At 37.8% G+C, this 25,967-nt stretch overlaps 1 protein-coding gene across 7 annotated transcripts in view; it reads left to right on the top strand.

Moving 5' to 3' along the window:
• The window catches only part of SOX6 (SRY-box transcription factor 6), a 501,080-nt gene that overhangs the window by 218,396 nt on the left and 256,717 nt on the right, over positions 1-25,967 (top strand). For all 7 annotated transcript variants that reach the window (XM_039533636.1, XM_039533631.1, XM_039533632.1 and 4 more), the window contains 2 exons: positions 3,619-3,862; positions 24,454-24,664. In XM_039533636.1, the coding sequence (XP_039389570.1) occupies positions 3,619-3,862; positions 24,454-24,664 (455 nt within the window). The remainder of the gene's footprint in view (positions 1-3,618; positions 3,863-24,453; positions 24,665-25,967) is intronic.

Raw genomic sequence — 25,967 nt, 5'->3', positions numbered from 1 at the left:
TTTCCTCTTATTTTATCTCCACTGCACAGTATTATAAATAAACAGTTAAAAAAATAAAGAAGAAAAGCACCAAACAAATCTGTTGCATCTCGTTTTAAGATTGTACCACTGTAGACACTTGTTCTAGTAAAGTAGAATTGGACCCACTTGATTGCATTTAAATTTTTCATGCTTCAGCAGTTTGGCTAGGAGCGCAGTAAAGAAAAACCCCACGAGCGAGGATAGTTTAGAATAATAGAACTTGATTTTGTGTATTATAGCGGCACCATTTGCGCTGCTTTAGTTAGGGTTGTGTCAGCACTTCCATTATAAACCCCTGTTTTCAGGGGTTATAACTAGGGAGACTTTTTTTGAACAGAAATTAAAAAAAAATCATTTGACTGATTTTAATTTATAACAGAGCAAAAATAAAATAAGGTAAAATGGAAATTAGCAACATTGAGACACCTTTTACATGTCTAATTAATTTTTGCTACTGAAATAGTAACCTTTATTAAGGACTATGGTAAGTTAGTTTTGAATATTTTAAGTTTAAAATTGCAAAATTAATAATAGTTAAAAATAAGCCACCCATAATATTTTTCAACATTTATTTTTACAGAACAGCTTGTTTTGTGGATCGATGGGACAATAACTAAGGATTAATCTGATGGGCTATTTCAGTGGGAGTATTTGATCATACTCCTTGGAAATTACGGGTTAAATTCAGCCTTTGGTTAGAGCCTGATCTCGCAGTCTTCCATGTGCAGAACTCCTACTGAGGTAAACAGGAGTTTCCAATGGATCGGGCTGGCAGGAATTAGCCCTTACACCTGAGTATTCCTGTTTAATATAGTGCAGAAAAAGGTAAATTAAACTTGCAAGGAGGGGTTGGTGGCTATAGGTATGTAGGACTGTATCTGTGTTAGCATATTTTAGAGATGGCACATTCTCTCCCTTTCTATAAATAATTAACTTAAATTAACTATAATATTTGTGTGTGTGTGTGTGTGTGTATATATATATATTTTTTTTTGAGAGAGAAATATAGATATTTATATAATAACAGAAAAAAAAAGATTTTTCTACTATACTATATTACAAGTAGGTAGCTTTAGTGAATGGTCACTTGAGGAATTACCAAAAGCCTATTTATGAAATAGAGGTGAAGCCTTTCTAGACTAATTATATTCAGCATGTAATTTCTAAACTTCACTCTGAATTTTGATTTTCAATTAACATTCCCAATTTGAAGATAATTTTCTATTTAATGTAATTGCAGGAAATAATTTATTGGCTGATTAAGACTGGGGGCCCAGCCTTCCTTAAGAAAACACTCCCTAACAAACCAGCCTTTAAAGCCAACTCATAGCTTTGGACAGATTTAGCCTATTTTCACAGCTGCAGTTGTGTTTAATTAAGATTGTGCACTATTATTCATTGGTGCAATTTGTACTTAAATTATTCTTAAGAGACATTTTCATTTCTGGTTTTGTGTCATGATTAATTTATACTGAAAAAACAACCCTAGCTATTGCTATTGGAGGAAGCCAGATCAGTTTATAACAAGAATGGTGTTTGTTAAGGAGTGAAGTCAATGCAGTTTGTGACTTTCACTTTTAAATGCAAATTGTGACTTTCAATTTTAAATGCACAGTTTATAAATTGTATGAAACCATAGTAAATTTATTATGTTGTCATGCGAATGAGTAAATTAACATGATGATTGTAATCAGAAATATAGAACTAAATCTCTTAATGTATCTTAACCTTTTCATTATCTTAGGTCACAGTAATTATGACCCAGGACCTCTTGAAATACCTGTCACAATAATAGTTTCTGAACTCTCCGCTTGTTATGTGCACCGTAAACATGTATTCTTTAGTGGAGTATGAATGTTATATTCACTCAATCTAACTCATTGACAACTTTAATACTCCTAAAGGAAATGCAAACCTTTATCCCCTCCCCCACCACTAGTATCAAGTTGAGGCAGGATTATCATTATTTATAGAATGGTTATTCTAAATAGGTATCAGCATTTTAATATGTATCAAAGCACTTCAAAAGCTTGTAATACTTTTATTTAGAACTGTGCATAATTAGATTAGCTGTTCCTATATTAATTTTTTTTCACTGTAGAATACTAAATCTGAGCCCCCTCATTAATTGTGAGAAATTTAGCATTAGCTGTTAAATCCTATGTGAAACATGGGCTGCTACATAAAAAGTACTGTTTAAATTGGAATTAACTTAATTATTTTTCTTTGCACTTGATATTTCCTTCACTGTAATATTCATGAAAGCATGTGACACATTTGTAAATTTAACTGTTAGTCTCAGATTTCCAGACCCTTTAATCAGTATTTATTTGTCTGTAGAAACAGTACTAGCGAGTTAATGATTTGCTAATTTGAAAAATGCTCATGTGGTTTCCTATGTTAACTGATTTGTGCATTTTTAAAGAAATGGTATGAAATCAATTATTGCTAAAGAGCAATTAAGGTGGAGATCCTATTCCTTAGTTCCAAAGCAATTTCAGTATTACAGATATTATAAAGTTACTAAAAACTGTAAAAAAAAATCTAATATATTTTAGATGTCTGCTTTGACAGTTGTGGTTATTTTCACTAGAAATTTTTAAAAAGTGGTTTAAAATTTTGAATTGAAATAATTTATATTTTAATTTAAGTATCATAAAACTGTTTGCATATAGAATGGCATTAAGAAGCTATTATTAGGAAAATGCCCTTTTAAATAAATGTACTTATTTATTACAACTTGACACTCAGATTTAACTGAATTCTTTCAAATGCTTTGTATCTCGTATTCAATATCTAATAAAGATGGAAATATAATTATTTCAGGCACTTAAGTCAAACTGCAGAAGATTGCCTCAAGACTAATCATACATTATCAGTCATTCGTTCAATAAGCCACTTACAGTTTTATAGCACCCTTCAAGTGAATATCTCAGAGCCCTTTCCAAAAGGTAAAACTGGATGCAATTTAAAACCAGTTCAGAGACGGTAAAGCTTTAAACAAACAAATCATAGTACTTCTTTGGAACAGCTTGGCTAATGACTTAGAAAGTCTCATCTGTGAAGAAAACAAATTCCACATGCAAGGGACAAAGTAAGCAATGGATCCAATCATACAAACCCTCATTCATATGAGTACTCCTTATTTTCGCAAGTAATCCCATTGAAGTCAACTGAAGGCAGTAGGACTGTTCATGGGAGTAAAAGTTTAGTGGACTGGGCCCATAGACACAATTAACGGAATATACATGTCCAGAAGAGTCATCCTTCTCTTAAGGCTGGAGAAAATGATGCCATCTTACAAGTGTGTGTAAATGGGATGACACAGGATAAGTCAATACCATGTTTCATTTGGAGCCCTTTATCACAGAACTGAAATGTTCTGGGCTTCTGAAGAACTTGTTAAATGACCAAGGATCTAGATCCTCCAAACCCTTAATCCTGCAAGTAGTCCTATTGATTACAGTGGGATTACTTAAATGAGAAAGGACTACTCATATACATAAGGGTCTGCCTCCAATTTTCATGTTTTGATCTATAGCTTCATCCATTTACTCATTAGTAAAATCTTATGTCCTGCTCTCTTTTGTTCTGCAGAAGAATGTCTTCCAAGCAGGCCACCTCTCCATTTGCCTGTGCAGCTGATGGAGAGGAAGCAATGACCCAGGATTTAGCATCACGAGACAAGGAAGAGGGCAACAATGATCATCATGTGGCCTCCCATCTGCCTCTACACACCCTAATGCACAACAAACCTCATTCGGAGGAGCTACCGACTCTGGTCACCACCATCCAACAAGACGCTGACTGGGACAGTGTTATCTCAGCCCAGCATAGAATGGTAAGTTTCCCATTTATATGCAGCTTTTTAAATTTAGTATTTCAGAAGATTCCTCACCTCTCATTTTGAAGGGCCTATTCTGTGCAACCCTTCATAGATGTGAAACTTTCTAATTGGTAAGATGCCAGGCGTAGTAATTGATCAACATCAATATGGAATAATTATTAATTATAATTGTATAATCTTGTTAAGTATACAGGTTTATATGAATGAAATCATATGATGAGTTCACCTTCAGGAGAGAAATGCATCTATTTATCATGTTTCCAGTCATCCCCTGATTTATGTCATAACCTCTTTAGCTCATATATTTGCGCATTAATTTCAGTAAGAAGAGTGTAGCTCATGACTGTCCCTCATCTAATTGGGCTACAGGAGCTGTTGAAGGCAGAAAGAAACTTGAATATGTTTCTAAAGAAGGGCCTTCCTTTGTCTACAGTGCATATTCAACTTCAAATAATAAATTTAATATTAATTTTCTCTCTGAAACCCACCAAAGTGAGAACATTCATAGTCTGACACTGGAACACAGAGGCTAACATCTGGGCTGATACCACAACTCATTATGTTTATTGGAAATGGCAGCCTTTTGTGAAGGGCAAATAGTTTGAGATTGTTAACTGCATATCAAGCCTTTCGTGCTCTAGATCACCAGTTCAAATACAAACAAGGTTAGCAGTGGCCGAAAGTTGTCACTGCCTGATATTTGTTCAGTGATTTATATGAGATGAATTTGGAGTTGTCTATCCCGTTGAACAGACATTCATGTGACAAAAACACCATTATGATTGAAACTAACTGGGAGTCTCAACAGAACTGCCAAAAACGGAATGCACATGGAGATTCAATGAACTTCTTACCTGTGTATTTGCCCATGCTGAGCAGAATCAAGGTGTGTGGACTGGATATTTGCTTCTGACTGTATCTGTTCTGTGGATGGAGAACTCTGGTTTTCAAACCAGCACCTTTCACAAGCACTAAATTCACACAAATAAGCTAAAGTGAAAGGCCTGCCTCTTCTTTGCTCTTGTGATTTTGTCAGATCTATAAAGAATTATTTTTTTCATTAAGTTTGAAAACTAAGTACTACCATCATCATAATACATTTAAAAACTCATCAATAATAATACATTTATTTCATGATTAGGTTAGAAACATAATGATAATGATTTATCCTGTACAGATATTGGGAGACTTAAATCATTCATATGTTTGATGCTGGGAATGAAGGCACTAAATATATGCTAAGTATTTCTGTAGTATTAATAACACTTATTAAATTAATTGGGATGACTCAGATTATATAAATAGAGCAGGAAAATGATGTCTAAGCAATAAGCCACAAATTGAGTCTGTGTATAACTCATTGCAAGATTAAGGTTGAAAAAGTCACTAAGAGTTTTATGCTTCAGTTGCAAAACAGACAAAAGTCCCCTTGATTTTAACTGAAATTATGTGTGATATTTTCTGTTGTTTTAAAGATAGACCAGAATGGTCATAGAGCACATATATCTATATATAATTATCCAGGTAATGGTAAAGAAAAGCACCACCTTGGTGACTAACAGAAGTTTTGCAGCATGAGCTTAGGTGGGTGAATACCCACTCTCAAGAAGTGGGTATTCACCCACGAAAGCTCATGCTGCAAAACTTCTGTTGGTCTATAAGGTGCCACAGGATTCTTTGCTGCTTCTACAGAACCAGACTAACACGGCTACCCCTCTGATACTTGACACCAGGTAATGGTGTTATAGAAAAGTCCTAGATATAGGAATAGAGCCTCATTTTAATTGCATATGTGCTCAAGACATTCAATAATTAACATATCACAGAAATTCTCAGTTAGTTACATTTTATAGCCAGGGAAACTGAGACACAGCTGGGTTGATCAGATATGTTGAAAAAAAGATGAGTCTGAGCCAGAAGCTGGGAATGGGTGTCAGGGGATGGATCACTTGATAATTACTTGTTCTGTTCATTCTCTCTGGGGCACCTGGCATTGGCCACTATCAGAAGACCGGATACTGGGCTAGATGGACCTTTGGTGTGACCCAATATGGCTGTTCTTATGTTCTTATGAGCCATTCCCACCCATTCCAGAGTGGGACATATGTGCAATGGGAGTCGAAGCCTCAGGGCAGCAGTAGCAGTCATGGAGTGACTCTGTCATCTGGGAGGAAGGAATTCTCAACCTTCCTGGAATCCCACAAGGCACAGGCAATATACTCAAGCTGTGTGCTGAGAAATATATTAGTACCTCAGTCAAAATCAAACAACCTGCCCGTGCACAGTAATTTAAAATGATTTTACATTTATAATGGCAAAATGTAATTTCCATTTTCTCTCTTTTGGAATTATACACTTTCATGCCAACATTTGCTGTACCTCTGAGGAGACTGAACAGCCACAAGTCGCTCTCCTGCCTATCATATTTCAGAAACAGGTGCATGAACTTTGCTTGAGTGACTTGGCATTCTGGTTTTCCTCCCTTGTTTCCGAAAATACTACATCATACAGTTTGATAAAGTTCCTGAAAATCATTAGTTGGTCCCACAACTCCCTTGGGTCAAATCCAGCAATCTTTATTCAGGCACAGCTCAGCTGAATCAGTGGGAACTCTTGACTAAGAAAGACTAGGTATAACTTAAGTGGTTTGGCCAGAAGTGAAAATTGAAGTTCTAAGGCTTTAGATCAGGTCAGTTGAATTTAAAACAAACACAACAATGATGCTCCAGCTGATCTACTGTGGAACTAGAGATAGCTTAGGGAACATTACTTTGATGATTGTAACATAGAAGTTGTGAAAAATCTTCATTTTTTTAAAAATAATTTTTACAATGTGAGGCTGTCACTCAGAACAACTTATTTAGTATTTTTGACAACGAGCTAAATTCTGCCCTGGGTCCTTATGTGCAAATCTCGTTTACTCTTGTTAGTTGTCTCTGTTTGCTTGAAACACCCAACTTACTAGCAGTTGCTGATCTTGCTGGGAAAAGGTTAAGAGAGTTCTAATAACTCACCGATACAGGTGGCTGTTTACTCCAGCTCCTTATATCAGGATTGAGTAACTCTCTAGAGAAAGGATGGGGATGTGCTGAGCAGTTATGAGATAGGAACTGTAGAAGCTGCTAAACCTGGGGAAATTGCTTGAGCTGCATGCTGCTAATTTCTTTGTTAATAAAACTGAACTCCATGAAAGATAGTCAGTTTTTTATTTCAGAGTGTTGGCTATGTTGTAAAGCAGGTTGGGAAAAGCACCTACTTACACCCTCTTACTCGGAATAAAAACAGTGGTTCTGGGGTTAAAATGCACCATTAACATGCTTTGTCTGTTTACAGGGTGGTAAATTCAATGGGTATTGCATCCATATATATAAAGTAAGAATTTGGCTTTTAGTGTATCATCGAATTAAATATGCAACCTTACCTTCTTTGTACTCTCAAGGCTCCCAAAGATCAGTGGGAATTTTGGTATATGCAGTATTCAGTATGCAGCCCTGTGCAGAGATGAGGACTATATGGCTCTTTGGTGAAAAATAGATATTGCAGTATGAAAATTTGTCTAAGAAAATATTGAAGAAGTTTCCAGTATTTATTGAATGCAACACTTTCTGTAACATAGATACCTTTTAAACAACATTTTGCATGATCATTTTAAAAAAATACCAAACCCATGCGGGCTAGAAATGTTTTCAAACTTTCACTCCCTTTTGATATCAGGCATTGCTTTCCACTGAGTCCTTTGTGTATTCTGAATGTCTGGAAGCCAAAATATTTTGTTTTAACTCCCACTCTATAGTATTTCCCAGCTGTGTACTTATATGGTGTAATAAAAGGATTTAACAAATGAAAAATAGCAGCTGCATTTGGAGATTCCCTTTGTGCTCCCTTTTCATTTGACAGATTCAGCAATGTGTAACAACTGTAACGTCAGACCTGTAATGTCTTACACTACAAGTATCATATCACCCACCCATTTGATTTTACAGAGGGGGGTGAGGGGAAATTGAACTATAGAAGGATTTGGTCCTGCAATGTGCCATTGCAGAGCTGGAGACATTCTCACTATATTTCTAACTTTAACTTAAAATAAAAATGGCTGGAGATGTGGATATTTATTTATGTTGATAAATCTGCTAGCAAAAAACATTGTTCCTATGTGAAGGGCTAAATTCTCCCTTTCTGGGGGAAAAAAACAAAACCCCTAACAGCCCCCTGCCCCTAACTGCCTCAAACTTAGGGAATGGGGAAAAATTACAAAAATTGTGCGGGCTTGAAGGTACAGAAGTCACACTGAATTCTCCCATGTGGGAGGGATTAGCAAGCGACACATATAAAGCTTGTAAATTGCATTGAAAAATGATTTCCTTGTGGAAACTGATTAGGAACAGTTGGTGATATAGGATGGGGAGGAGTGAGAGGAAGACCATAGTGTTCAATATTGTAGCTAGATTTAAAAAGTAGCTGGATAATTTTATGACCAATAATATTTGTACTGGTAGTTAGCCATGTTAAAAAAGTGGTAATCATGATTCACACTTCATTCACTGCAGGGGCCAGGAAACAATTCCCTCTCCTGTACACCCACTCCCATGTAGAGCCTTGAGCAATTTACCCAGGTCAGTTATGAGGCTTTTATCCTTAATCTGAAGTATCAGGTATAGGCAGTGTCAGTGACAGGCCACAAGACTAGATGAACAAATGGTCTGATCCACTATGACAAATTGTATGGTATGTTCCCATGATTCTAAGTATTAGAGTTGGGCCTGCAGTGGGATTCTAAATTCACACACCTTTAACTGAATTAATTCTGGAGTCTGACTTCATGTTGCAGGATCTTCTCTGCTAAATACATGTGGGAGGAGAACAAAGGGCCAGATTCTGATGCCTATATGACACTTTAGTGATGTATATGGTCTGTAAAGGAGCAGTAATGGCCCTGGGGAGAATTCTCCCTTCACAGGAGCTCCTCTCGCTCCACTCCTTGCAGCACCTGCTGAAGGAGGCATGGCAGGGGAGGGACTGAGATAAAATGTGTCAGGAGCAGGGGGTGGGGAGTGCCATAGCATTTTGCACTACAGCTGTGCTAAGATGTATGGGTAGCCCATAGGAAGTCATGGGGAGACCAGCTACTGGGGCTACTATGTTTTATGCAGGGAGCTGTATTGGCCTCTGGAGCAGACAGCATCTGAGAGAGAATGATAGCTCAGTGGTTTGAGCATTGGCCTACTAAACCCAGTGGTTGTGAGTTCAACCCCTGAGGGGGCCATTTAGGTATCAGGGGCAAAAATCTGTCTGGGGATTGGTCCTGCTTTGAGCAGGGGGTTGGACTAGATAACCTAAGGTCCTTTCCAACCCTGATATTCTATGATTAATAAGATACAAAGTTGCTTAAAGACCTCTTTTCCCCCTCATCTACACTGTCTGTGCTGTGCCTCCTGCCACAGCACAGAATATAGTCCAAAGGATAGTGTTATCTGGGACACAGGCACTTTGTGCATGGGAAGGCAAACACATTATGGCATTACAAGCTTATTACGTCCATGGGGTGCTATTTTATCCCCTACATTTTATAATATCAAATAGAGGTGATTGCGTTTGGAATGGGCATTGATTTCATTGGGTTATATGTCCAATGAGAGAACTGTTATATATTTTACATAGTAATAACATCAAGATTATATATCTGTTGCACATTTCATGTTAAGCAAGCTCATAGGTCTGCAGCTCTTGCTGTGTCTGTGCACGACTCTCATCAATGTTGATGGGAATGTTGCACACAGAAGAGAATAGACCTGATATTGTGTTTATCATCTTTGTTATTTGTTATCTTTTACATAGTTTTTTTAAGCCAACAATTATCCAGTTTAACTTTCTATAGCCTCAGAAAAACTATTAATGTCAGAAAGATAACAGAAGTTGGTGGAACTATGTAGGCCTTAATGGCTCATTGCTGATAACCAGAAACAAACGATACTAGACTTCTCTTAGTATAAAAGCAGTTTTTAACTTTAAAAGAAATGTACATCAGCTCTGATTTTTCAGAAGAGATCATTCAATAATTTTCAGACTTATTAAGCTTTGTCATGGTTGTTTGGTATTGTGTTGTTATATAAGTTCATGGCTTCAAATTCTCAAAGTTAAAGTTATAATTTATTTTAAAATACCCGCATTTTTAATTGACTTGGTAGCTCGATGCAGGTATAAAATGAACCTCCAATTCAGTGTCTGCAAGAGTTCGCAGTAGCTGAATTGCTCAGGTAAACTGTTCTTTGCATGTGCACATCTATATGAGCATCAACTGCAAATCCACAATGATAATATTCTTTGTAGGGTGCCAGGTGATGAGTATGGAATAAATGTCCAGATAGATAAACACTTTACACTCGATTACACAGATGCAAAGTCTTGGTTGAAAATAACAAGTGCTAAAAGGAGAATTACATGCTTCATTCTATTTCTCTATTATTATATGCATCTGTATGGGCAACTATAATGCAAAAAAGATAGATGGTATTTTTTTAAAAAGCTAATTGTGGCTCTGGACCCCTTTATTTTTATGTTGGTCTGTGATCTGCAAACAATTAGGCATGTTCTTAACTGGACTTCAGTAGAACTATTTGTGTACATAAAGTTAAGCACATGTCCAAATATTTACAGGATTGGGGCCTTGGTTATATTAGAATCATGAGTAGAACATTGTTTACCTTTTAAATTAAAAGTAACAAAACAAAATTGTTCCCTCAATAAAGTGGAGGATAACGTGTTTTGTAAGGATAACTAAACAGGTGATTAACTTTGTTTAGGGGGAATCAGATAATTACTATTTTGGTACACTAGTTATTGTATTATTTTTATTCTTGATGCTGTGTAAAACATTTTTAAAACTTAGGTGGTTACTTTAACTGTTTTCCCTATGTTCTTGGAATAATATTGTTAAAACTGAGTTAATCACCACTTGAATACCTCACAGAGGACTCCTAGTTTTTATCTTGGTCAGTCCAAATCTATAGACCCTTTATTTGACCATTTCATCTCTTTATAAAGCAGTGTTTGAAAAATCCCCCCTCTCCCCCAGTTCTGTATATTTACAATGTATTTTTCAAAAGTAGAAGCATTAACATGCTATAAGTTGTTTGATTTTTTTTCCTTGGGCAAGAAGGAATCAGGTATGCGTGCTGATTAACACACTCCAGTCATTAACATGTGATTATGTGGGCTGCATATTGAGCACCTGCCAAAAGATAAAATTCAGCACTGTACTACATCTGTGCAAGGACTTTCTGCATTTCTTTTGTACTTTGACAGCTCAAGAAAAATCAGTCTTTGGTATCTTTGTTCAGTATAATAAAACTGTGTACATAAAATGTCTTCATGGAGGCAGGAAAGATACATGTATTTATTTTAATCTTTGAGGCCGTGAAAATCCTGTGACTGGGACTTAGACAGCAGTCAGTGTAATATGAATCTCCTAAGGTACTGTATCATATGAACATAAGATCGTTCACATACAGTTTACAACATTCCTGCATGTTTATAAGGATTATCTGTTCTGGGATTCAGCCAATGTTCTTCTAATTCACAACAGTTTTATGTGATACCATTATGTCTCATAAATGTCTTGTTTTTATTTCAATGTCCCAAATGTTTCAGCAGTGTTTACCTTAAAGAAATACAAGTATTTTATGCATCAGGCTAGCTTTCTGCACACGTTCCACTGCAAACACTAAAAGACACACACAAAGCATGTTGCATGTGACATGTCACAGTGTACAAAGAGGGGCCTGTATGTGTATTTAATATTGCTAAAATATGTTTTTATTCTGAAATTTACAGTACAGTTAGCATTAAATTGGACCTGTAAAAAAGCCAGTTGTGACCAGGTTCAGTGTATACCAGGTAATCTATTATTCCCAAACCACACAACCTTTGTTTTACTTGACTGCTTCAAATTACATAGAGTGCAAATATTTAAGTGTCTGTCTGTATACACCAAAAAGTATTCAGACTGATCTTAAGGCCTCCTCAATTTCAGATCAGACAATGATTGAACTCTGTCTCGTTCTATAGATATTTCATTAGAGTACACTGCTTATATATGGCACTCCACTTCTCAGTGCCACACAGAGTATAAATAAACATTTTAAACCAACAAGAGCACAATATAACTTAATAGATACTAGTGAAGGACTGTATACTTGTGACAAACTAATATACCCTGCAACATGCCTTATCTAATAGCGAGTAGCATTTCCCTCCATTAACTTTTTCTTATTAAGGGCAGATTTAACTGAAGTTTAAGGCCAGGCCACAACATGGCTGAAAGGTGTTGGTTCTGTATTGCCAAACCTAAAATCCAATCAGATGATAATACTGTATTCAGAAGATCAAGAGAATCCTATAGCACTCAACCCTTATGCAACAAAACATGGGCAGGATATTATCTGACGATGGGTTTATTGCCCCACCTCAATGATCGTTCACGGTGTTTGACTATATTGAAACCTCTCTCTGTTTTGGGATGTGAGCAGAATGCCTGTCAAACTGGTAATTTTTATCTCTCTGCCTTTGCTCCTTCATATTATATGGAGGTTTTGGTTTTCTCCAGTTTTGCTTATCTCTAGTTGGAAGGGACTGCTCTGGTTGGCCAATTAAATTTTAAATCAAGCAGGAAAGACCCTGTATTCTTCCTTCCACATACATATCTAATATTGCCGTGAATAGTTCCATTCGTTGTGCCATATATAACTCACTAGACTGAGTCTTATCCAGCACAACTTTTACACCTTTTATCTAAACTAAATTTCTTTTTTGTTACTTTAGCCCATTATTTTTTGTCTTAGAATAGGATACACGGTGAATTTTGTTTTATTTTATATTATTGACTTTTTAGAAATTGGTAAAGGGCTAAATCCAAGTTCTCAATTCGTGTTCAGTCCTTAATCAGGCAGATCTGAGTGAGTAATGGGTGTTTTACTCGAGTAAAGGCAGAGGAAAAGGCTTCAGATTTTAGCCCACTTGTTACCATTTGTCTTCTCACTTAGCATAAATTGTCTAGGCTTTACAAATGATGTTCCCTCAATAGCTCCTGGCAAGTCATTTTCAAGCCTTAAATATAAATTACAAATCTTTCCTAATAAAACTTTTTTTATAATCAGATGGAAATTAGAAATGATCATGTAGACATTTCATTTCTCTTAATTCTGTTTCATTAGAGCCCTTAAAAAGGGAAACCTTTAATATAGTGATTGGAAATGATTTTGTTAACATTTGTTTTCATTATATGTTAACTCCAATCTGGCTCAAAGTACCAGCATGCTGCTAGTACTTGGAATAAAAACCACTCTGGATATCCAACTTTCCTGGGGTGTTTACATGTGTCCTATTCAATGCACAGATTGATAAATATCCCTTTATAACAGAAAAGCCTCAGCCACATGGAAATAAAGGAATGCAACGAACACATTTTATGTTACTAATATTTGTTTTCCACTTTTTTCTGGCCATTCATCTTAGTGTTTTTGTTGAACTCTAGTGGAAACAGTTTGTGTTTTCTTGTTGGCTATTGAACAAGATATGATTGACAGTCAGCAGCCTACAATCAAAGTTTGAACATTTGTAATTAAAGTTACACTCTTACATTATAAACTAACACTTTCCCCTAATTTTCTGGAGTCTTCTGCCTATTATTTTTGTCCACAATATTGCTCCTTCTCCCATCTTTATAAGGCAGGCATGGCCAAACTGTGGCTCGCAAGCTGAATGCGGCTCTCTTACAGTTAAAGTGCGGCTTGTGGAGCTCCTCATGTGCCCCTCATTCTCTAGCTACCAGACTGGATGGGGGGGAAGCTTGGTGCTTCTGCGTCTACATCAGTGTGGTAGGACTGGGCTTCTGCCCTGTGTTGGGGTGGTGGGACTGGGGGCTTTTGCCCTACAGGGAGTGGGGAGTCTAAGGACTTTATCTCCATGGAGGGGCATTGGAGCGGAAGCCCTGTGCCCTGGCAGGTGCTGCCCTGTGGGGCAGGTTGTGCATGTCCTACGGCTCTCAAACTTCTGAAGATTGTTGCATGCGGCTCAGAGGGTAAATAAGTATGGCCGCTCCTCTTATAGAGGGTAAAATATGTGTCCCTTGTACAAAATACAAGAACTAGAATAAAGGTCGGGAGTGGTCCTCTATCAGTGACCACAGGCTTCTGCATTTTTCCTGCTTAGGGTTTGTGACCAGTGGATTCATGCACTTCACCAAACTGCTGGCCCACTCAAAGCCTTCACCATAGTTCCTAATAGAGAACTACCATGGTGTCTGGTTCTGTGGGATGCACCAGGCTGCAGAGTCCCAGGATGTAACCCTTTGCTTTCCACCTCAACAACAGGGCAGAATTACAATAATTCCAGTGTGGTTTGGGCCTTCAGCAGATGAAGCTGGAATATTTCACCCCAAGTTTGCAGGATCCATTTCACTGTGAGGCTGCAGAATCCAGGATGTGGCTTCTATTTTTCCTTCCTAATGTTTAAAATAGGAATGTAGGGTTCTGTTAGTATTAATGGGAGATGTGTTTGTACGGAAGACTGAGTACACCTGATAGTGTCTATGAAAATCAGTGAGCGTAAGAGGAGGATCTTTTTTTTTTTAACGTTAAAGGTAAGATATATCAACATACCGTATGTTGCATGGTGTCAATTACATTCTTTTCTTTATGTTCTGCCCTACAATCTTTCAGAGATAGAACTGTCATTTCGTGTGTATATTCTGTTTTAGAAATGAAAGAGCTTCAGAAGTGTCACTTTAGTTGCTTTGTAAAACTGTCTTTAGACACTGAGGTCAGGGATGTTGGGCCAGTTTCTGATACTTTCATACATGTGGAATAGTACTTTATCCATGACTAGTCCTGTTGAAACCAATGGGACTACTAACAGAATAACAGACAACTTAACAAAAGTAAGTGTGCTAGAATCTGACACACAAAAAAATGAGGTTTTTTTTTTCAATACTGAGAAAATTGTAGTTATTAAATTCTTATCAAATCCATCTTTTCACAAATAAAAAATGTTGTAGGGCTTAAGATTTTTTCTACTTACGTGCCATAATTCAGAATGACAATGATTTGTAGCAGATGATTGATCTAAGATGTTGGTCTAACTGCTTTTATTTATTTAATTTTAATTTTATTTTTAGAGTTAACTATTTAAATTTGAAATGTACTAATTTTAAATAAGTTTTGTGGAGATTTTTGCCATATATGCCTCAGATGCTCAGTGTAAAATTCATGCCAAAACATTTGTACATATTACCCTAGTGTAAGGATTTTAAAAGAACCAGTATGGAGTACAGAATACATAACACATACTGCCTGCCAGGAATAGTTTTCATTCTTCTTCTTCAGGCTGGGATTATAGATTGAAACTGTTCCGACATTGTTTCTGCCTGTGACAGAACTTCTCTTGCTTGGGCCATTCACAGGAGCTCCAAAAAGACCCACCCAAGAGGCCAATCACTGTTTATCCTTCCCAGACTGAGAAGACCTGTAAAAGTGCCACATATTTCTCCATTATGCCCTGTGATTAGCTAATGGAGGTTACGGCCAGGTATAACAAGGGCCAAGGATTCACACAAGAAAGCCTGTACTATGCTGTAACAACAACACAAATGATGCTTCCTCATCAGTCTTCCTGTGCATTAGGGCAGCAGTCTATGGGCTTACTGAAGGTTTGATTTTTGTGTACCAACCACCCTTTCCTTGATTGTTCAATATGTAGTGATTGTAGCATTCATGAATTGATAGTTTCTTCTGTAAAATTATTTTATTTTCCTGGACTTCATCAATGTCAATTTAGGGATTCAGGTTCTATGACCATAGATGGATATTTTATCTGGTATAAGGGTGCTTTACCCAGGCTAGGTTGAATTGTTTATCTAATTTAAGACATTTTGGGGCCATTTTCTATCCTTATTTGCATGTGCCATGGCCTGGCAAGGAAATTAATATTTTATATAATAAATATATATTTTAAATATTTTTCTACTATGATTGGACTGACTGTGTTGCAGTACAGCTGGTAAAGCACCTGTTATTTTTTGCTGGAAATTTTGAAAATATTTCTTTATTTTTATTTTCCCCACAAAACGCTTTCAATCTTTTAATGAAAAACTGAAACCAAAAAAAAATTTGGTTTTTGAAAACCAAAAATGTTCACCAAAAATGTATTTTAATTTTTAAAAATAAAAAACTTGGAAATTTCAACTAAAGTGAAAAATTTCTTTGAAAATTTTGTGGACCAAGATGTTGTTGTATGAGCACAGGCCACAGCAGATATGCCTTTTCCAACCAGGCAAAAATAAGAGGTGTATAGCAGGCAGTGGGACTTTTGTCATTGACAACAGTGGGAGCAGGATCATGGCTCAATATCTACTTTGTCTATTAAAACCCAGTATTTTTAAGCACAGGTTAATGGGTGTCCCCACTGGGCTGTAAGTAGTTGAATTTCAGTTGTCCTGGCTGGATCTCTGTCTTTCTAGGTTGCATGACAATTAAGTTTCATATATTGTCAACCCTGCAATTGATAACTTAAAAACATACATAAAACTGGGGAAAAAAAAACAGGGGAAAACTGTTTTAAATACAAAGTCTTTCTTAGGGCATTACGATTTATCATGCACTTTTTTATCATAAGCCATCTGCCAATTTTATTTAACCTGATATTAAGAGTTTGTCCTGAAATGTCACCTTTTTTTGGGTGATTTTTAGATAATGAACAGGCCGTGTTTCAGGATCAGAAAAATTCTGCACTGCTTCTATAAGCATGTATAATTCCTTTATTATTAACTAGTAATAATATGTGAGTGGGAGGATTTTATTAAAAGCCTAGTGAGCGTTCTCTACCAGATCTCAGCTTAGGTTAAAGTGAAAAGAAAAAGTGGACTTTGCTATATTATTTGTAGTAAATGATATTTTTACCAGGAGTAGTCTGAATCACAGTCACCATTTTACATTTGTGGGTTTTTTTCAACTCTCTATTCCCATTAGAAGTGAAATATGATTCTTAGCAAGAGGAAATAATATTTTTGTATTTATAAATTTTAATATTCTTTTCCTATTTCTTGATTTGGAATTGAATTAACATTAATGCAGTATTTAATAATGTTGTAGGCTCATTCTACCAGATTTTCATCATTTTTTGGTTGCTAAAGTGCACTCTGTATAAAATCCACCATTTCTGCATAGATGGCAAGTTTATTATTTAGCTATTTAGCTTTTTTCCGCTATTTTGTCTTTTTACCCAATCTTGAAATCCTTATTCACTGAAATCAGTTAGAATGTTATACTTTGGAAAATGCAACTTTCAAAGAGAGTTAAAGATATGATTTCCAGCTTAGTCAGAAAAATCTAATTTATGGTAAATCTAATTTATGGTAAAAGAACCATTTTTTAAAAAAAATTGAGTGTTTATGGTTGTATCAATTGACTAGTTTCCTGAGCAGCTTGCATACTGCCTGTATTTGGTCATCAGACTATATCTGAATATCTTCAGTTAATACTCACATAAGAATGGCCATATTGGGTCCGACCAAAGGTCCATATAGCCCAGTATCCTGTCTTCCAACAGTGGCCAATGCCAGATGCTTCAGAGGGAATGAACAGAACCGGTAATCATCAAGCGATTCATCCTGTCGCCCATTTCCAGTTTCTCGCATTCTTTTGTCCATCCTCCTATCATAAATTAATCTCAGCAGTATTGACAGAAATTAAACTGAACTAGGAATTGTCATCAGCGCTGTGGATCTGCTCTGCTCTGCTCTGCTAGACCTGTCCAGTGGGCAACATTTAAGTTGATTCTGACTCGGGGGAAATAAAGACACTCCTTACCACACCAGGAAGATCAAGCTAGCTAGCCAGACAAGGGTAGGATCTCCTTCCCTACAGAACTCTCTGTACCTTCAAGGGAACTATTTTCCCCTTTTCCCCTTATGGCAGGAGGAACAGTGGCTTCTACACACTTACCTCCCGAATTTCTACTAAAAGCTCATTATGCTCTTATTAAAACTGATTGAGACATTGAGGAGAAAAAAATGAAAAGGCAGTCAATCCTTCAGGAACTTGCTTCTTGGCTGAGCAAGTAATAAATCATTACTGTAGTAGGAACTCCCTTTGAAATAGCGGATCTCACAGGTGGGTCATCGTCCCAGTGAAAATGTCCTTAAAAAGCCATCCTTGCCCCACTGTTTCTCCCACTGTCTAGTTCACCTTTTTACTTGAGATCAGCTTATTTTTATAATTGGAATGCACACAATGCAGTCAGTTGCAGATACACAGGATACGCTAGTGGAATAGCTATAAAAATATATTTTTTTAGCCTTTTCCTTTTGAACTTTGTAATCTTTCTTACTGCTAGGGTCTTTCAGAAATTATTGTCCCAAATGCATGGCCATTTAGATTTTTCTAACATAGTTCTGCTATTATTAGATAAGGTATTTACACTGGACTGGCCTTCAGTCTTTCCATTTGCCCATTTAATCCCTTGAATATCTTTCAGCTTGTGCAGTTTTCCTGTTGACTCCTCAGCTATTCTGTTTCCAGTTGCTAATTTCGGAGGAAAATGAGTTTTGGGAACTCATCTTTGGTGGGGTGTCTTAAAGTGCCAGTTTAGTTTTGGAACTGTGAATGGGGTAGCCTCATGTTGATCCCAGTGCTGGAGATTCCAGAGGCATCAAGTCTTGGGAACACAGTTTTTTATTCCTCTGAGCATTTTCTCCTAAAGTGGTTTATTACTACTTGAACCAACCCAATTTTCCTGCTCACAGGTTATCACTTTTTCTCTACCCCGTAAATATATACATTTTCTCAGGAGCAAATCCTGCCCCTCCCCCTTTGTGGGCATCTAGGTTTATGGGAAAAGTGCAAACATTGTGGTTCAGCTCAGCATGCCGTTCAGTGGTGGTAGGATTTGGAGAAATTAGCATATATAGGCTTCAACCTTTGCTTCCCAGGGAACATCTGTGTGGGACTCATTCCATGTATGCCATCAGGCTGGGACAGGTTGTTAGGTGCTAGAACTCTAAATTGTTTCTGCGTACTCTATAAATCAGGTGAGTCTATTATCTCCATCTTAGAGGTATAATTAAAGTTAGCTTCCTTCTCTGAAGGCCTGGTGCAAAACTCATTGAAGGTAATGGAAAGACTCCTAAGGACTTCAGTGGGCTTTGGGTCAGAAAGAATTAGGACTGACTGAGAAGCCTTGCAGGGAAAAAGCCAAGCTCTGGTAGTGGGTTTAGGCTGAAATTTATGCTTTGCTTTTTGTTGCTGTTAAGAACATAAGAATGGCCATACAGGGTCAGACTAATGGTCCATCTAGCCCAGTATCCTATATTCTGACAGTGGCCAGTGCCAGATGCTTCAGAGGGAATATACCGAACAGGGCAGTTTATTGAGTGATCTGTTCCCTGTCATCCAGTTCCAGCTTCTGGCAGTCAGAGATTTTGGGACAACTAGAAGATAGAATTGCATCCCTGACCATCAGGATAGCCATTGATGGACCTATCCTTCATGAGCTTATCTAACTCCTTTTTGAACCCAGTTATGTATTTAACTGTTATACTGATGTTTGTTAACAATAAAAGCAAACCCCAGGAAGATGGTACATTTTAAGCACTAACCCAATATATGTGTAGATAGAGACTGTGTGGATGGCTGCTCAGAGGGGATTTTGAGGCTAAGAGGTGTTGCAATTTTGCAAATCCACCAGCTGAACACCCAGTCCTTGAAGAGGGAGCACAGTGTTGACAGGCCTACTGCAGCCTTGGTGCTTCAGCAGTGGCCATGGAGCATTGCCTTTGGATGATAGTGATAATTCCCCTCACTCTGGGGATTAGATCTGTTGTCTCGCTATGTTGTTCTGCAGCTTCTTTCTTGCTTCTCAGGAGCTATAGCACCTTGTCTTTGTGGCTTAGCCCTCTGGCCAACTCACAATAGTCCTCCCCTTCTGAGGTTCTGTCAAACTCCTCTACAGTGTCCCAGGCAGTGCTTAAGTCCACTGCCCTGGCTGAGTCACTCCCTCAGTGACTGGGACGAACGGTCCCAGACATGCTTCATGATCATTGCCCCGGCTATGTCACTTGTTCAGTGGCTGATAGGGGAACCCAGGTCCACCCTCTGCTCTGGGTTCTGGTCCAGGACCCTATCTGGACCATAGCAGCCAAGGTGTGTATTACCTCAAATGCTGCCTCTCCCTTCCTGCTCCTCTTCCTCTCCTACTCTGCCTATCCAAGGCTCAGATTCTCCATCCTAGCAAAACCGCTATCTCCTGGGTCTGCTAGATAAACCCTCCTTCTTTGGTCCAAAGCCCCTTTCTCTACCTTATCCCAGGGAGAGTGACTGAAGCCTCCTCCCTGCAGTACCCTTTCTGCTACCAGCTCCCTGATTTTATAGAAGTTCCTCCATAGGTGAGCTTCCCTTAATTAGGGTTCTGCTCTTAGTGCAAATATCCCCCAACTTGCAGCCCACAAGGGTTAATTGGTCCATCTGGCCTACATTGACCCCTTCCGGGTGAGTGTGTGGAGCATACCCCATCAGTGAACAAATGCATTTTCAGAATAGCTATCAAATATTCCCACCTTTGTAGATGATGGTAATAATGCCATGTTGAACATTGGTAGATGGTGATCTGTCATCACCATCTTCTTGGTCGTCAGTAGACCTTGCCCTGCTTGTTCGTTGTTTGTATTGTTCATTCTGCAGTTTTGCACAGCCACTTCTTAATCCCATTAAGGCTGGAGCAGGGTTTTATGTCTGCCATTGTTAACTTTGTCTAGTTACCTTTTTTTTTCAGACTTCTATTTCACCAGGGACACTTCACAGTAAATATTCTACCTTGTACTACTTCAGCTCAAAGGGTAGTAAGGATACTATTGTTGTGAATGTTATGCATTTGCAATGGCATTGGGGGATGGTTCTCGATAGTACTAACACATTTTCTATCAAGCCTTGAATATATTACTATAATCAGTATTATTTTATTGTACGTATAGTACTTAAAACGTAGAGTTTCTAGACATTTTCCTTGCCCCAGACTGTTCACAATCTTATCTAGATAAAACCAACAAAATTAAAACACAGAGCAATAATTTGGGGAAGTGGAGGGCATGGGTAATTTTTGGTGCAGAGGTTTTAAGAGGGAGTTTTGAGAACCCAGTCTTATATCCATTTCGGTGAATGGTACTAAGAGGAAATGAGAGTAGAGATGTATATGAGGGCTTTGGACTGGAGACTGAAGAGTTTGAATTTAATACAGCAAGAGAAGAAGCCAATTAAGGGATTCAAAGGTGGGCAACGTGGTGAGAGCAATGGAAGGAAGACAACAGCAGCAGCTCATTGGTGCTTAGTTTTTAGCTTCTTTGCAAAATACTAATTTCTTTCCATTGCCAAAAAATATGCCATATTTATTTCTGATATAGTGTATAATTTTCATTGTGTAAGTTATGCAAATACCCCATTTAGTGTACACAATATCAATACTCATGCATATCAGTATACGTGACTATTTTTGACTTAAAATTCATTTGTTTGCTCATTCTTATCTGTTTAAGTCTGTAAAGTTACTTCCAGTTATGTATATCAGAAGTATTCTAATCTTTGTTCTGTAAGAAAATGATGTGACCTAAAGACTGAAGGAGTAATACATGAGTGTGCATTGTATGCATATCATATGTTCAGTGTAATTATGTGTATTCATTTGATTTTCTCTATTCCTTTGAATCTGACGGTAGAAGGAAATTTGGATGAAAGTGATCATAAAATGATAGATTTCATTATTCTAAGGAAAGGAAGGAGTGAAAGCAGCAGAATAAGGACAATGGACTGCAAAAAAATAGATTTTAACAAACTCAAAGAACTAGTAGGTAAGGTCCCATGAGAAGAAAATCTAAGGGAAAAGGGAGTTCAGGAGAACTGATGGTTTCTGAAAGAGAAAATATTAAAGGCACAACTGCAAACTACCCCAATGCAAAGCAAAGACAGGAAGACTAGTAAGAGGCCAATATGATTCCATGAGGAGCTCTTTAATGACCTGAAAATTAAAGAAGAATTATACAGAAAGTGGAAACATGGACAAATTGCTAAGGTTGAATACAAAATAATAGCACAAACATGTAAGGACAAAATCAGAAGAGTGAAGGCAGAAAATGAGTTACACCTAGCAAGGGATATTAAAGGCAATAAGAAAAGGTTTTATCAATACATTAGGCCCAAGAGAAAGATGAAAGAAAGTGTAGGTCCTCTACTTAGTGGGGAAAGGGAGCTAGCAACAGATGACATCAAGAAAGCTGCGATGTTTAATGCCTATTTTACTTCAGTCTTCACTAGAAAGATTAATTGTGACCAGATGCTTAACAGAATTAATATTAACAACAGGGGAGAAGGAGCACAAGCGAGAATAGGGAAAGAACAGGTTAAAGCCAACATGAATTTGTCAAGTACAAGTCATGCCAAACCAACCTAATTTCCTTCTTGGACAGGGTTGCTGGTCTAGTGGGGAAGCAGTAGACGTGATATATCTTGATTTTAGCAAGGCTTTTGACACAGTCCCATATGATATTTTCATAAGAAAACTAGAGAAATGTGGTCTTGATTAAATTACTGTTAGGTGGGTTCATAACTGGTTGAAAGTTTGTACTCAGAGTAATTATCAATGTGCTACTGTCAAACTAGTGGGATCATGCAGAGAACTTTCCTGGGTGTGGTAATATTCAACATTTTCATTAATGATTTGGATAATGGAGTGGAGAGTTTGCTTATAAAAGTTGCATATGACACCAAGATGAGTGGAGTTGCAAGCACTTTGAAGAACCGTGTTAGAATTCAAAATGATCTTGAAAAATTGGAGAATTGGTCTGAAATCAAGAAGATGAAATTCAGTTAAGAGAAGAGCAAAGTACTGTGCTTAGGAAAAAAAATCAAATGCACAAATACAAAATTATGAATGACTGGTTAGACAGTAGTATTGTGGGAAAGAATGTGGGAATTATAGTGGATCACAAATTAAATAAGAGTCAACAATGAGATGCAATTACAAAAAAGACTATCATTCTGGGGTATATAACAGGCATGTCGTATGTAAGACATATCAGGTAATTGTCTTGCTCTACTTGGCACCAGTGACACCTCAGCTGGAATATTCTGTCCAGTTTTGGGTGCCACATTTAAGAAAGATGTGGACAAATTGGAGAGAGTCCAGAGGAAAGCAATACAAATAATAAAAGTTTTAGAAAACCAGACCTATAAGGAAAGGTTAATTGACCCTCCCCCAAAAAAGAGAGAGGAGTTATGTGATAAATCTTGAAATATGTTAAGGACTGTTATAAAGAGAATGGTAATCAATTGTTCTCCATGTCCACTGAAGGTAGGACAAGTAGTAATAGGCTTAATCTGCAGCAAGGGAGATGTAGGTTAGATATTAGGAAAAACTTTCAAACTATAAGGATAGTTAAGAACTGTAACAGGCTTCCAAGGGAGATTGTGGAATTTGTCACTCAAGGTTATTAAGAACAGGGGTCGGCAACCTTTCAGAAGTGCTGTGCCGAGTCTTCATTTATTCACTCTGATTTAGGGTTTCGCGTGCCAGTAACACATTTTAATGTTCTTAGAAGGGCTCTTTCTATAAGTCTGTAATATATAACTAAACTATTGTTGTATGTGAAGTAAATAAGGTTTTTAAAAAGGTTTAAGAAGCTTCATTTAAAATTAATAAAATGCAGAGCCCCCCGGACCAGTGGCCAGGACCCAGGCAGTGTGAGTGCCACTGAAAATCAGCTCGCATGCCGCCTTCGGCACCCCTGCCATAGGTTGCCTACCCCTGGGTTATACAAACACTGGTCGGGTGGTCTAGGTATACTTGGTCCTGCCATGCCTTGTCTAGCCACCATGTCCAGCATGGGTGGCTACACAAGATGACCTTTTGAGGTTCCTTCCAGCCCTATATTTTTATGATTCTATAAAAGCAATGGACCCCAGATCCTTAACTAGTATGAATTGGCTTACCTCTTTTGAAGTTGTGGAGCTATGGTACTTTACACCTGCTGAAGATCTGGCCCAGTGTTTTTAATTTGATCTCTCTTGTGCTTTCTTTGATACTACATGTAAGGGATCAACATGCAAATTGCGCAAACGAGGAGAAGATTCCAGAGGCCTAAAGCATTCATTGAAACAAATGGCAATAGATCGTTTCTCATAAAAAAAATAATCTGTCATTCTTTGAGTAGGAAATATTCTGTTTCTTAAGGGGGAAGTGTGAAAGCTGAGAATCATCGACAAGGCAGGGCTTAAGTAAGGCGGGGGCATGATCAAACATTGTAACTGAGGCAACTAAACTTCTATAAGACCACCACCTTCCTTAAATTGCACTTTGCCCTGGGGAACTGGGGGATCCCTTCAGGTGCATGGGTAACAGAACCATTCCTTAGCATGGAATTTAGAGACAGTTGCCTAATTTACTGTTGTAAACTGCTCACTATATTTATATACCTTCACTTGTCATCTAATCCAAATGTCGCAGATACAAGTGGAATAGTTTGTGTTTTCATGTTATGTTGTTTTTTGCAGGAGTCAGAGAGTAATAAGTTATGTTCCCTATATTCCTTCCGGAATACCTCTACCTCACCACACAAGCCCGACGAAGGAGGTCGCGATCGCAGTGAGCTAATGACCAGTGTTAATTTTGGAACTCCAGAACGCCGCAAAGGAAGCCTTGCTGATGTGGTGGACACACTGAAACAGAAGAAACTAGAGGAAATGACCAGGACTGAACAGGAAGGTATGTGCGGGCTAAGACTGTTGTAATATATTTTTTCCTGCAGATTCTATGCCTTAAAGAATGTGTGGGGTATCAAGAGCCAGAGAAGTGCATAATTGGCATTAACTGGGAAAAAGTTATTCACAGTTACCATGGCAATGGCAGTTTGTGATCCATTAGGCATGTTAGACAGATATCTCTGTTTCCTAAAACTCCCTGAATTTTAGGTGGTGCCTGTGAGTCAAAGCAAAGATTTAAGCTTAGATGATGCCTCAGCTTATTAAAAAAATTGTGATGAATTGCTAGCTGGTCTCATCATGTTCATGGATATATTTCAGTAATTTTTTCTCCTTTTAAGTGAAAATATTTGTTTTAAACAATAGAAGTGCAGAAAAACATTAGTTATTTAATTTTATCTCAGTAATTGTCATCTTTCTTCACTTTATTCATAACAACTTTTGCAGCCAGGAAGGTAGGCAATTGTTCTAAGGCTAAGGAGGAGTTAGCTCTGACCTGTATATCTAGATCTGTGGCTGAAGAAATGCATTTTATAAAACATATGTGCCTATGTGAGAAGGAAATACAAAAATAGGGATAAATCATGAGGCAATGAATCACCTTATATTCAGTTCTTAGTCAGCATAAACCTCTGTGATTTAAATGAGAGTTTTGCCTGAATAAGGACTAAATAGAACTGGGGAAGTGAGTTCATCCTTCTAGATCTGCACATGGATGGATTCTACACAGAGATCTTCATGTTTCATGTGTAGTGAAGCCTCAGCGGCCTCTGTGGTGCCATCTGCCCAGTCCCTGAGCCCGTGGGGAGACCTGCACAGCATCTGTATTAAAGAAGAGGTGGTTGGGGTGTATGTCAGAGTGAGGGCGGGTTAGAGCTGCAGGTGCTCATAACCTAATATCTCTTCACCTAGACTCCAGTGGAGAATCCACAGTTCTGTGTCCGTAGGCTTTTCCTATTCTGCCTCCGTGCCATGGAATTCCTGCTTAGGGAGTGTTCTGGCAAAACAACAACAAACTTTCAGGGAGTCAGAGGGTCCTGAAGTAGACACGGTTGTGGTTCTGCGGTGGGACAAGTCCTGCCCCTGCAACGAAAAATCTGTGAAAAAACATGCGAGAGCAGGACACTTGCAGAGTCTTCCATCTCCTCCATCAATTAGTGGGTATTTCAGGATTAAGGGAGCTGTAACATTCTGGAGATGAGGATTTGGCTCACAGGCTTTTAAGGGTATATGGTGAGATCTTCAGGCTCTGTGTAGCAAAGTAGAAATCCATTACAACTGAAACAACCTATTTAAATATGGCGAAA

The sequence above is a fragment of the Mauremys reevesii genome, linkage group 4 (assembly GCF_016161935.1).
Source record: "Mauremys reevesii isolate NIE-2019 linkage group 4, ASM1616193v1, whole genome shotgun sequence".
Lineage (NCBI taxonomy): Eukaryota > Metazoa > Chordata > Testudines > Geoemydidae > Mauremys > Mauremys reevesii.
This window is presented reverse-complemented; position numbering and strand designations above follow the sequence as displayed.